The 13,199-nt window shown below is 52.6% G+C and overlaps 1 protein-coding gene across 8 annotated transcripts in view; it reads left to right on the top strand.

The window, feature by feature from the left end:
- The window catches only part of FOXP4 (forkhead box P4), a 124,450-nt gene that overhangs the window by 96,943 nt on the left and 14,308 nt on the right, over positions 1 to 13,199 (top strand). For all 8 annotated transcript variants that reach the window (XM_025205820.1, XM_014520583.2, XM_025205821.1 and 5 more), the window contains 3 exons: positions 189 to 390; positions 507 to 583; positions 1,730 to 1,831. In XM_025205820.1, coding sequence (XP_025061605.1) covers positions 189 to 390; positions 507 to 583; positions 1,730 to 1,831 — 381 coding nt within the window. The remainder of the gene's footprint in view (positions 1 to 188; positions 391 to 506; positions 584 to 1,729; positions 1,832 to 13,199) is intronic.

Genomic DNA, 13,199 nt, shown 5'->3' with positions numbered 1-13,199 from the left:
TGCGCTGGGCCCATACAGACCTGTAGGGTTTCCCCAAAGCTGGTTGGATCTGGAGAGGTCCATTGGCATTCACTCCCCTTCTTGGGTGAGAGGGCCTGGGGCACCCTCCGGAAAAGCTCTCCCTCACCTGCACCCACTTCTGTGCCCATTCCCAACCATCCTCTGTTCCTTCCTCCCTGTCTGCTCAGCTGAACCTGGTTTCGAGTGCCACGCTCTCCAAGAGCACTTCAGATACCTTCCCAGACGGCTTACCTCATCCCCCCACCTCCGCCACCGCCCCCATCACGCCCTTGCGGCAGGGCCCGTCCGTCATCAGCTCGTCCACTCTGCACAACATGGGGCCCATCCGCCGGAGGAACTCGGAAAAATTCTGCACCCCGATATCGTCAGGTGAGGTCGGCAGCAAGCCGGTGCCTTCTGGGGAGCCCCGACCTGCGGGGTGTGGCATGGTCACAGAATCCCCACATCCTCTCCCTCACGCTCCTGCTCTCTCTCCCTCTCTCCAGAGCTTGCACAGAACCACGAGTTTTACAAAAATGCAGATGTCCGCCCGCCCTTCACGTACGCCTCACTCATCCGGCAGGTGAGAAATCCCCGCATCTCTGTGCTAATTGCAGTTTGGCTGGGCCTGAGACTGCAGGACTCCTGGGTTACATCCCCAGTGCTGCCACCAATTTGCTCTGGGACCTCAGTGTCTTGGCATCCTCAGTTATAAGATCAGGACCGCAGAGCGGTATCCAGAGGGTTGATTCCTGTGGGGCAGATCCTGGGGTGGAGGGAGCAGGGGCAGCGGAGTCTGAAATCTGACTCTGAAAAGAAGGTGGCGTCTGCATGGGGTCGTAATGGGTGGGGGTCCCTGTGACTGATATCTCCTTTGGGGCAGGCACTGATTGCTTCCCTTGGTGTTGGCTCCAGTCAAGACCACCGTTTCATCCCAGGCGTGGTGATCTATCAGGGTTAGGACATGAGCCTGGGTTTTGGGGAGGGCAGCTGCTTGCCTTGCCCCGTTAATCTCCCTGCTCTGTGGATAGTCTGAGAATCTCAGCCACCAGAGCCATCAGGCAAGCACCATTCACCTTTAACGGTGGCACTGGCTAATTCTTCATACCCCAGGGTACAGGCAATCCAGGCCAATGAGCAACTCCCACAGCAAAGGCTAGGCTTGGGGCGCGTTGGGGTGTATTGTCTGAGCTGCTCCTATCTCTGTGAACCCTTCAGTGGATTGAATGTGAGCTTATTTGCATATACAAATATGCCTTTGAAGCACATTAAATCATATCAGTCCTCTTAGGCAGGCTTGTGCAGACTCCTCCCAGAACCAAAGAAAGACTGACCTAGATAAGATGGACTTAGGGCTCTGGGGCGTCTCTGCTACTTGGACTCCATTTAAGTCCCCTTTGAGCAGCTGGACTGGCTGAGGTTTCTCCAGGCTTGATCAGCCATCACCTCTGGCAGTGTAGCCGGGGCAGGGCCCTCAGGTTGGCAGTCAGAGGACCTTGCTGTGCCCAGACCTTTAGGCAAGATGAAAATTTTTCTGCCTGCAACAGCTTGTTCATCTGCATGGCAAGGTTTGCAGTGCTCCTCTGTATCTGTACAGTGCTCCAAGGTGGGCAGCAGAGCCCCTTCGTGGTCCTTATAGAACATCTGGATTGGGTACAGCTCGCCCATCGTTCATGAACATCCTCCAGGACCACTGCTTTGAGTAATTCTCTTTTCCCCTCTGCTCCAGGCCATCCTCGAGACCCCAGACAGGCAGCTAACGTTGAATGAAATCTACAATTGGTTCACGCGGATGTTTGCCTACTTCCGGAGGAACACTGCCACCTGGAAGGTAAGGCCTGGCCTGCCCTTCTGGTCCTTGGCTGCAGAGCTCAGGCGCCTAATGCCGGGCTCAGCTGCAGGGTGTATTTCACTGATGGGGCTCCAGATGCTCGAGAAGGCAGCTGCACAGGGATGCTTGCTAAATGCCATTCCTTCAGACTCCTGCCTGTGGAGGAGGTGCTTTAGGGGGCTGTGGATAGAAAAGGGTGGGATTAGGTCGGTTATTAGGTCTGCTGCAGTTACTAGATTGGCCTTGCGTCCAGGAAGTCCCCAGCTGACACTGCGTGCAGCCACTTGCTCTCTAGTCGCTTTGTCACGTCACCTTGTGACATGAGTCTTCCTTCACAATGCGCTCACTCGTGTCAAAGCCTGGGGCTTCCCCTGACACGGTCACATTGCTCTGCAGTGAGGTGAGGGTGCTGCAGCACACTGGGACATGAGCAACTTTGTCCCAGAAGTGGGGGAGAGCAGAAGGATGCTGCATTTCAGAGGCAGAGTACAATTTGCACCTACTCAGGCAGCCAGGACAAGGCCAGCAAACCACTTCATCGCCCAGGACATATGGTGCACAGGAGCAAATGCCCCTGATGCGGCTTTATTAACAAAAGACAAGCTCCCGTTTCCCGGTGTAGTAGGATGTCGTCGCTCCCTGCTTATTAAAGGGCAGACAGCCCCCTGCTGCCACTTCTCCTGCTGGCTCAGACGTGTCGCCCCCATGGCGTGCGCCAGAGAGAGTGCCGCTTTTCATTTCCTGGGCTCCGTGCTCTTTGCAGCAACCGGCAGGGTTTGCTTTGCAGCCGCAGGCCTTGCTGCTCTGCGGTCTCCGTGGGAGCCCCGCATTGGGTGCAAAAGGGTCTCGCCCCATGGAGAGAGCTGGCTGGATCACAATGCAATAAATGGTCCAGCTTGTGCAGGGGCATTTGGGATTCTGGACCAGCCAGTGTGCACATGCACTTTGCTTCCCCTGGTCTCCCTGCCGTAGGAATCTCCACAGGGCCCATCACTTTGGGTTGACCCCCAGAGGGGATTGCACTCATAGCTCTAACTGGAGGCAACAGGAGCTGCAAGCACTCAACTCTGGTGCAAAGTCAGAAGCTTGTAAGTGACTAACACCCTCCTCCCTCCTCAAATGGGCTGTCCAACTCCAGGGAGTTCCCATGAGCACAAAACCTACATTCTGCCCTCTCCCTGCCTGCCCCGCGCGGAGGCAGCAGCAGCTCGGCCCCCCAGGAGCTCCAGGGCAGGACCACACAGCTCCCTCCAAGGCATTGGAACTAGGTCTGCAGCTGTGCCCACGCTCCTGGGCTACAGGAGACAGGTAAAAAAAAAAAGAGTGAGACTAGAAATAGAAAATAAGGTTAATGATAACCTGGGGGCTGGTGTCTCACTGCGTACAGCAAATAGGAAGGGCCTCTGTCAAGCAGTAAAGCGTTCTGGCTGGGTCTCCTGAGCAGCTCCAGTGCAGATGTTCATCCAAACGGGGGAGCATACTGTATGAGCCGGTGTCCCACTTTGGTAAAGGAGAGCACAAGAGCAGGCCTGATGGGGGAGAGGGCCTGGTGTTTTGGTTCAAGCACTGGGGTTGGGCATGAGAGATGGGTTCAGTTTGTGTCTCCACCGCGGACTCGCTCTGGCATCTGGAGCAAGTCACCTCAGCTCCGGTGTGCAGAAGGAGGGTGATCCTCACTTCTTCCACCCCTCCACCTTGCCTAGATGGCTGGCTCTCTGGGCAGGGACTCTTGCTGTGGGCATGTACAGCACCTGACACCATGGAGCCGTGAGGTCAGTTGAGGCCTCCAAAGCTATCAAAACGCACAGAAGAACAAGCTGTCTGCTTCCCATTTGCTGTGGTTCATGGTGCCAGGACAAGAGGGGCACCTTCCAGACAGCCAGAATGGGGGGTTGATCTGCTCTTGACGGAGAGATGCTGGTTGCCCTTAAGTCATGCCCATGTGGGACCCTGTTTCCAGGCATTTCCCTGCTGCAGGCATTTCTGACCCCATCGACTTCAGTAGACTTCCACCCACTTAGGCCGAGTCTGACCTTGGCCTCTTGGGTCTGAGGGTCACTTTGCTCCTCCTTTCGGGTTCATAGGCTCCGGTGGTTCCTAACACCTTTTCCACACCTTTCAAGGTTAGACCCGGGTGGGGGGAGACTAGCAGAGAGGCTGCAAGGCAGGAGAACACCCCGGATCTCTGTCTCCACTGGGAAGACCAGAGTCGCGTTGCAGCTGCAGAGCCTGGTGCCTCTCCAGCAGCCTTCCCTCCCCCTGCCCCGATAAGATCCCATCCTGCAGACATGACATAATTCTGCCAGTGTCACGGGCGGACCCTGATACGATCACTCCCTCAGACGGGAAGCCAGAGTCATTGTGTAGCCGTCAAACCCTGATAAGAGCTCAGCCGAGCCTGCTGCCTGTTAACTGGAGTCCCAAGACAAGCAGGCTCTCTGCAAGGGAAGGGGAGAGTAGATGAACCAGGGGGAACCGGCTCAGGCGGAGGCTGGACTCTGCGACTCCCCTGCGAGCGGCAGGTGCTCCGGTTATTTGAGTGTCTTACAGAAATGCTTGGAGACCCATTTAGTTCCCTCCAGTTGACATACACCTCTCCTGAGCAGTGGGTTGCTGTTGGTTGTAGCATTAGGTAGCTATGGTTTTGTATGTGAACTGGAGACAGGGATCTTGGGAGAGTTGGATTTTGGTCCGTCTTCTGCCACAGAGTCCCGATGTGACCTTGGTCCGGTCAGTGAATGACTTTGGGCCTCAGTTGCCCTGCCATAATACCTGCCTTTCTCCCATTATTTATCTGCCTTGTCTTCTTTGATGATGAGATCTTCGGGTCTGGGACTGCTTCTCACGGTGTATCTTCAGGGAGGGCAATAACGGTATAAACCTGCTCGTGCTGCCAATAGCCAAGGGCTGCAAGGAGCCAGCTCGGGTTTAGAGGTTGTCTGTTACTGGTCTTTAGAAATCCCAGTGGGCAGCTGAGAGTGAGGGCTGACCACTTGCCACCAGTGCCAGCTCCCAGCACAATACCTCATTGATGCACTGTGCCCAGGAAAGCTTTGGCATGGAGGATTTGCTCTTCACCACCTGAAGCTCAGTGCTCAGAGGTGCGTCTGCAAGGAGCAGTGCAAGCTCAGGAAAGATTTCCCTCCTTCTTTGTTTAGGACTTTATGAAATCTTAGATGACAAAAAATGCCTATTGAGCAACACAGGGTCTGTTCACCTGTCAGGGCACTATATATTTTTTGCCTAGTAAGTCTTTACTGACAAACGCCATAAAATGTAGCATCCTTTAACCCAAAGCAGCATGGATCAAAGGAGGACTGTAATGTTCTTTTCAAGGTCTTCAGCTGTGATGAGAGTGGTACCTCTACACGTTTGCTTTCATAGGGTTAATAAATGATTAATTGTTATGGATTCTGGCAGCTCAATACTTTGCTTTTTAAAGGGAGCTCAAGACTGAGAAGCCGGTTGCAAAATGGTCTGGTTTCTTTGCAGGCCCTTTGGACTTCTTGACAACAGAATCAGTATTTCAAGTGCAAAATGCCACCACAGAGCTTCGTAGGAGCCGTAGTCTCTGACACCCGTGTGTCCCGATTTTTCTCTTTTGGCAGCACCACCTGGTTGGGGTGCCTTCCTCATGATATGCCACGCTCTCCATTTGATGAGATCAAGTGGCCCATCGTGGGAGTACCACAGAGCTGTTGAATTATGGCCAGTAAGTGCCCCTTTGGAGCATGGCCCAAGGAGAGGAATGGAGCTCGAGTCATCCAGCCCCTACCTCTCATGCACCCCCTAGTTGCTATTTCCAAGTAAAAATATTTCTGTTCCCTGGCATTCAGCTTTTTGAGGAAAAATTGAAGATCTCTACCCAAGGACTGGGTACTTGTCAGGAAAAAATGGTTATTCGAAATCATAAATTCAATCCAAAAAAACATTGTCAGTAGAAATTTTTTTGACCAGCCTTGCTCATAACACCATCTACTGAAGTGCCTTTAACCATCTCTGTACAGATTACCCAGGTCTTTCAGGCTTCAAACATGTTACTTGCTTTTTAACCCTTCAGAAACTATGAATGTACCTGGGAGAAAAAAGAGCCCTCCTCCTTTGAGATTATTTAGGCTGAAAGTATGTTTAAAAAATCTCTCAGGCTTTTTTATTTTCATTTTCCTTTTCTTGCACATGGTGAGGAATTGGTGGGTTCATTTCACTTTTGCAGTGATTTACTGTTTATTCATAATGTACCGTCAAGGGATCTTTGTAAATGCGCACAGCATATTAAGAAGAAAACCCCCATAAAGTGATACAAGTAGATCAGATGCCATTTCAGCTGGTAAACAGGAGTCCTTCTTCAAGCTTATCCCAGGCTCTCAGAGCAGAGAGGTTTGCAGATGAGTGAATACTGTGTCACCAAACAGAATTGAAAGCAGCTGGCCAAATGGCAGGGACATCTGGTCTCTTGGTCTTTCACCAGGATGAAATGACTCATGAGCCATACCAGGGATGTTTCTGGGTCATAGTGAGATCTCAGGCCCATTTTACCTGGTTTCTAGTAATGAGGACTTCAGATAATAGCAGGTATGCTGCCCCGGGGCCCTCTTGATAACTCCAGACTTCCACATAAAAGAGCCAGCTCCCCAGCCGGGGTCTGTCAGAGTAGCAGTATTGGCTTTAGCAGCACCAAACTGATTTACATCAGCTGAGAACTTGGCCTATAGGTTTCATGGCCAGAAGGAGCTCTCGTGATTATCTAGCCTGACCCCTGATATAGCACAGGTCTTACAGTTCCCCAATGCAGACAAGTGTGGGCATATGTGGCATGAAGTTTAGAGGTGCAACACCCACGCAGTTACACTCAGATCCTTGGGCACATGCTCACTCACTCTTTGTTAAATCCAGAGGCTGGGCCCAAACCTAGCTGACAGGCATCCCCTTCCCCAAGTCGATAGAAATGCCGCTGGAATGCGGCGGCTGTGCCCGGATGACTGACCGTGAATAATGGTGTCGGGGAAGGGAATGTGTAGCTGGGTTGCCCCCTGCGCGAGAGTCCTGTGGGACTGGCTCCTTGCCTCTCCTCACTTAAGCATTTGGGATTGTGCTGTTGCAGGCTGGCGAGACCAGCGTGCAGGGGTTGTGGGACTGGAGCCGAGGCTGACCTTGCAATCTTCTGAGCCTCCGTTCACTGTATCATGTTGTTATGGGGGGGTGCAAGGGGCCCAGTAGTTAGCCCCCCTGCCTTGTATGCATGCATCATTCCTGGGGGCAGAAGGAGCTAAGTGCCTGGTGTTGCCCTGCTAACTAGACCGGGGATTCAAGTTCCAGTTCCCCCTGGTTCATCTCTCCCTCCGTAGCTGCATCTCCCTCTTCCCTTTTGCTACTTCCTTAGCATGCGAGTTCTCTACTCTTTGCACCCAGCTTCATCACCCCCATCCCACCTGCTCATCAACCTCAGCATCCGACAACCTAAGAGGGGACAGCCGGGTGGTGACAGCATGAATTGAATACCCACCAGCCACGGGGGACAGGGTGTCATACAGTTAATTGTCTCAACTCAATTAGACTCCTGTGTGTGGAGCATCAGCCCGTGTGCAAGTGTCCTCCAAGCAGAGCTGGCGGTGTAAGAGGGAGGGTGGTTTCAGCTGGGGAGGGCAGGCAGTGGTGCACCAGACTTTGCCCGCTGTCCAGCTGACCCTTTCGCTCGCCTCTGATTGCTGAGAGTGAACTGTGATATTAAGCAGCTCTGGTGGGGGAAGAGATCAGCTAAACAAGGCCAGGAAAGACCGTGGTCATTTCCAAGGGCTCCGGGAGCTCCTGCACCAGTCATCAAGTCCCCCTGATGGCTCCTGTGCAGTATTGCAATGGAGCGGCTCTACCCGCCGCACCGGCACGGTGTGAAAACTCAGCCCTGCGTGCCTCACACTTGGGGTCCCGCTGGGACCGTTGCTCCCGCGCGGCTGGCAGATGCACCCGGCAGGTCCCTGCCTCACCCTGAGCGAAATAACAGCCAGGACACAGCTTTGGGGGCCGGGAGTCCCGAGTTATTCCTAGCTGTGGGAGAGGAGAGGCCCCGGTGACCAGAGCAGGGGCGGGAGGCTGGGTGTCTGGGAATGAGATCCAGGGGCGGCGGGAAGTCGAAGCCCCTGGTTTCGGTCATCGTTCTTCTGCAGGAGCAACATCTCCTGGGCCTCAGTTTCCCCATCTGTTAAACTAAAAATGAGGATTTGAGCCGAGCCAGTCCCAGATTTTCCCCCTGAAAACATCTGACGGTGACACGATGCCCTTTTCTTGCCTTCTGGGAAATGTTCATAGGAAACTTTTCCTTTTCCCCCCCTCTGGCTTCCATTTTTCAACTGAAGATTTTTCTCATTCGAAGGGAACCACCTTCATTCCCTTTCACTGTTTTTTTTTTCCCCTTTCTTTCATCCCCTCCCCCCTTCTCCTCCTCGTTATCTGTTTTGAAAGAGGAGAGAGGGGGTTTACTGGGTTTTAAACTCCCCCCACCGCCATCCACAACACGCCCCTGCGGTGAGGGGATCAAGGACGTATTTCAGATTTCCCTCCAAGCATGCAGCTCTCGGGTCCCATCTTGAGATGCTTTCCTAGAGGCTGGTGCGGGTCTCGTGTGCACAGCACAAAGAAAGCGAAGGGGGGCGAGAAGAGGAAGGAGCGGCGGTGTGCGTGTTAGCGCGGCAGAGCACGCAGCAAGGACCCCAGAGAAATCCGGAGCTCGAGGGGGCAGGGGTGGGGGGAAAGGCAGGGCCAGGGCCATAAAGCAAACATCATTAGAAAAGACAAAGATGAGGAGCAAACAGAACAGCCAAGCCTGGCGCTAAACAAATACGTCCTCAAAATACAAAAGCCACATTAAAATGAGGCAGGCAAGGCCGCCTGCAAGCCTGGGATGGGAGACCAGGCAGGAGAAACGCCCCCGTTGTGGAATCGCGTCTCCTTTCGGTGTCCTATTCCCCTCCCCTCTTTTCCCAGTTATTTCTGTGGAGATTGGAAGCTCCTTGGGGCAAGGCCTCTCCTGCACGCTGTGTTTGCATGGGCCTGGGACACCAGGGCTCACATCTCCACTGCCGCCACGGTGCAAATCACGGTAACGCTAACGAGTCTGCATTGACTCCCCGTCAGCGCCTCCCGAGACGGCTCCATTAACTTTGGGTCTGTACATCCCGGCCAGAGAGGCAACTTTCCATCACGGGACATCCCGGGGAATTGAATAGGAATGAAAGTACAGGAGAGCGTTAGAAACCTATAAAACCAACAGGGAACACAGCTCTTTCGTGAAGCTGTTTTGAACCCTCTGCCCACCTCTGGAAGAGCATTCTCTATTAAATTCTGTGGGATGCTTTAAAAAAATAATAAACCTCCTACAGCGGCCTTTGTTAAATTCTGTAGGACCTTCCCTCAAGCCAGCCGCGCCAAATGGTTTTGATTTATTTTATCCCAGCTTTTGCCTCTGTAAAAATAATGTGCGCACACACACGTGGTCGGGTGTTGTACCATGAGGGCAGGATGATGCTTACAGCAGGGTTACTGAGTTATTGCTGTACAGTGCCATGGTATTATTTTTTAATAAGGGTTATGTCCTCATTGTGCCTTTCGCCTTTAATCAGGTCTTTGTTTGAAAGAGGAATCCCGTATACTCGCAGGAAGGGAGGAGGTGGGAGCACGCCAGCAGGGTCTGTCCAGCAGGTTTATCCATAAGCTGCCTGTGGAGGGGGGAGGAGAGGGAGTCATTTCTTTGCCAGATGGAGGGCATGGGTTCAAGGGCAGCAGTAGGGCCTAGGGTAGAGCAAGACCTGCATCCTTTGGGTCCTGTTTGGGAGGGAGCTGCAGCTGCTGGAGTGGCATCTCTCCAGCAAGGCATCACAAGGATGGGCAGAGGCTGGAAGCCTGTTACCTGCTTGGCATAGAGCAAAATGAAAAGAAGTGCAAATGAAGGCTTGGAAAATTTAGACGTAGCCTGGTGCTGTGGGTAGGGCACAGGATGAAGAGCCAGGACGCCTGGGTTTTATTCCAGGCTCCGATACCGATTTGTTCTGTGACCCTGGGCATGTCCATCAGTCTGTGTTTTCCCCTCCTGCCCATTGTCTGTTTAGATCACTGCTTCTCACGCGGGGTGCTGCGGCAGCCTAGGGTGCCTTAAGATCCTTTTAAGAGTGCGATGCAGCGTTAGCACTGGTAGGCGTGCAAGCATGATTCACAAGATTAAACCCAGAGATTTCAAACAGGAACTCACGGGATGTAAAACATTCGGCCCTGCTGTGGTCTTTCTGGGTTCCTTGCAACAGAAGAATTGCTCTCTGATTTTTCTGTAGTCAAAAAACAAGTGAAAACCAAGAGCTGGCATTTTCTGAGGGGTGCCTTGCGTCTAAAAAGGCTGAGAACCACTGCTTTAGATGTTAAGCTCCTTAGGGCACAACTTGTTTCTCGCTGGATGTCTGTACAACATCTAGACCTTGATGGCAGCTGGTGTCTCAGGGTAAAAATGACCAGAGTTTGGGCCCAAATCAGCAAGCTTTCTGGTTGGGACACCTCTGAAATCTGAGGAATGACTCAAGCCTCATGAATCTGCCATGGATATGCGCCTCTTGGCTTAACCCTCATTTTAAGAAATGACTGTCCTCAGGGGAAGTAACCCGCCCCCAAGCATTCAGACTTTTCTACATGGAAACCCAAACCCCGCTCTTCAAAGCCACTTGGACTGAGTGCCTGTCACTGGCATGCGTGGTGTACCCAACTCTGATGAGCGGTTGCCCAGGTAGGAGAGGAGCCTGCGTACAAAAGGAGCACCTGGCCATCCCACAGCCCTCGGGGCAGGAGGGTGATGCCAGTGGACTCCACAGTGGAGCTACACATGGCTTCATAGGAGTGACAGAGGCCTCCAGTATGGGAAGGGCAGGACAGTAAAAGGCAGGGTGGATTTGCATCTTCTAGACTAACCAAACTAGATATATCTATATATCTATAGATATCTATATAACAAGCTTTCGTGGGCTGAAACATCCTTCATTAGATGCTGTAAAAGGCTGGGCACAAAGCTGTGTGTATGAGAGAGAGAGAAATGTGAATGCAAAAGCAGAAGAGAGGGGGGTGGTGTTGGGAGAGGCAAATGGGCAGGTGATAAACCCAGACGAGTAAGGGACTCACCAAAGCTACTCCAGGTGATGGGCTAAGAGTTCGTAGTCCCTGCTTAAGCCACACTTAGCACAGTCCGGTCTGTGGGTGATTTCTTGTCCCGCTGTTGCCCGTTCAAATCAGTTCCTCGAGGTTTGCTGCTGAGAGATCAGCGATGGAGGGTCCTTTCTAATGCCAGTGGCAGCCCCCTTGTTGCCAGAAGCCACTGCATCCGAGAGCAGCGCTGTAGTCTCAATGGCACCGATGGAGACCATTTTTCACATGCATTTGCCTGCCTGGGGCAGGAGCAGGGACTGATTTACGTGCAAGAAACCAAATGCCAGGCCTCCGTGCCAGCAGGTCGGGCTGGTAGCGAAGGCATCGGCGTGCAGCTTAGGGGAGATGGATTCGGTTCCCTGCCTCCTCACGGTCTCTCCTGTGACCTTGAGTAAGTCACTTGGGCAAGGCATTCATGAGCTTCTGAGTGACGGAGGAGGCTGTGTGCACACTTGGAAGACATTACTGGTGTATGACTACTACGCTGGCGTGGTCGGTCAGGGATACCGGCTCTTCACGCTCCTGATCTCCCTCGCTGTGCTGGCAAATGTCTGCAGGGTAGACACGGTCTGGGCCGTGTTTCAGAACTGCAGGGCTTAAACCCTCTTGACTTGGCCTTAATCTCACTTTGAAGGGGGTGGGGGATTTCCTATATTGCTTTGAACCCTTGGAAAATTTTACCCTTGGTGTGTCCCTGCCGCCTTTTCTCCATCTGTAAACCAGAAAGAATAACCCTTCCTATATCCTGTGAATACAGGCTCTCTTGGGACGGGGCTGTCTCTTGTTGGGTGTATGTACAGCTCCTAGCACACGGGAACACCCGTCTCAGCTGGGGCCCCGACCTCCACGGTCTTGGTGAAAATACCGCAGAACAGCCACTGACCCAGTACACCTGAGAAGCAGCCTTACTGGGGGGACTGGGCGTGCCAGCACCACTGATGGCATCACTTTAGCACAAGCAGACAAACCTGTTCTGAGCTGGGGAAGAAATCACACTTTTGTTTGTTTTTGGCTTTAAATGGGGGGGCAAAGGGGGAAGAAAAAGGAAGAAAAAGTCCAATTTGATGCGTTTCCGGGAACCGTAACACTTTCCAGCACGGGGCTTTCGTCCCTGTCTCTCCTTTTGCCTTGTTGTCTTGGCCAGCTTCTTTGTTTATACGGCCCCCGTTCGACCTTTTAAATTGCTGTTAATGTTTTAGCGTAACGAATTAGTCTCTCATCACGAATCAGGACTCGAAATAAAAAAAAAAAAAAACCCTCCGAGGCCAACTTCCTGAAATTGGGGTCATTCTCATTTGCAAGGCAGAGAATCTGAGAACCTTAATGCAAGGAAATTTATTCAAAGGCAGAGCCCCGGCGTGATTAGGCCCTTTGTAATTATAGCTCGGAGAGATTCCACTCCAGCCTCCTGCCTCCCTCATGGATTAGCAAGTGAGTCGGAAAAATACACAGGATTTAATTAGAGGCAAATTAAAATTGGTAATGAAATAGGGGCAGTAGCAAATGGCAGGGAGTTGGAAGGGGAAAAGGGAGCTGGTCTCTCCCGGGGCTGCGCCGTCGGCCTACGTGTGCGTCTCTTTATTTTACATTTAGAAATGTAAAGATGGGGCGACGTCAAGAATAAAGGGAGGGAAAGGACCAAAAATAAATAAATAATGGCTCACTTTGCTGAGCAGCTCCGCGCTTGCAATGGAAGAGGCTGCCTCGTGGATCTCAGCCCCTTCCCTGACCCTGTCTCGCCCTTCCTCGCACTTGCAGCCACCCCCTTGAGACTGAGCCAAGCAAAGCCTGTTGAAGTGGTGGACGGTTCCTATCCTACCATCAGCTGATGCCCTTGGGTTCCCCTTGACCCTACCGGGGGGTGATGCCATCCAGTGCTTTCTGGGGAAGTCGGTAGTGTCTTGGGGAATAGATGAGGGATTCCCCTCGTGGTCAAGGACCCACGTAGGCACAAGCTGATTGACGGAGAGGAGTGGAACCGTCTTCACACACCTGTTCCCTTCTCTCCTTGCTCTCCTTGTGGCAGGGATAATGTGCGGTCAGGTATCTTTGAGGGGGTAGAGGCGATGGTGAAGTGAAGGAGGAGGGTGCAGTGGTTAAAGAGCGTTTGTTTGGGACTCCAGGGGAAGAAGTTCAATTCCTTCCTCCACGACTTTCTTCCAGACCCCATTGGGATACCAGCTCTGCCATAGCT

This window comes from Alligator sinensis, unplaced genomic scaffold (assembly GCF_000455745.1).
Source record: "Alligator sinensis unplaced genomic scaffold, ASM45574v1 scaffold872_2, whole genome shotgun sequence".
Lineage (NCBI taxonomy): Eukaryota > Metazoa > Chordata > Crocodylia > Alligatoridae > Alligator > Alligator sinensis.
Note: the sequence above shows the minus strand (reverse complement) of the source record. Positions and strands in the feature narration are given on the sequence as shown.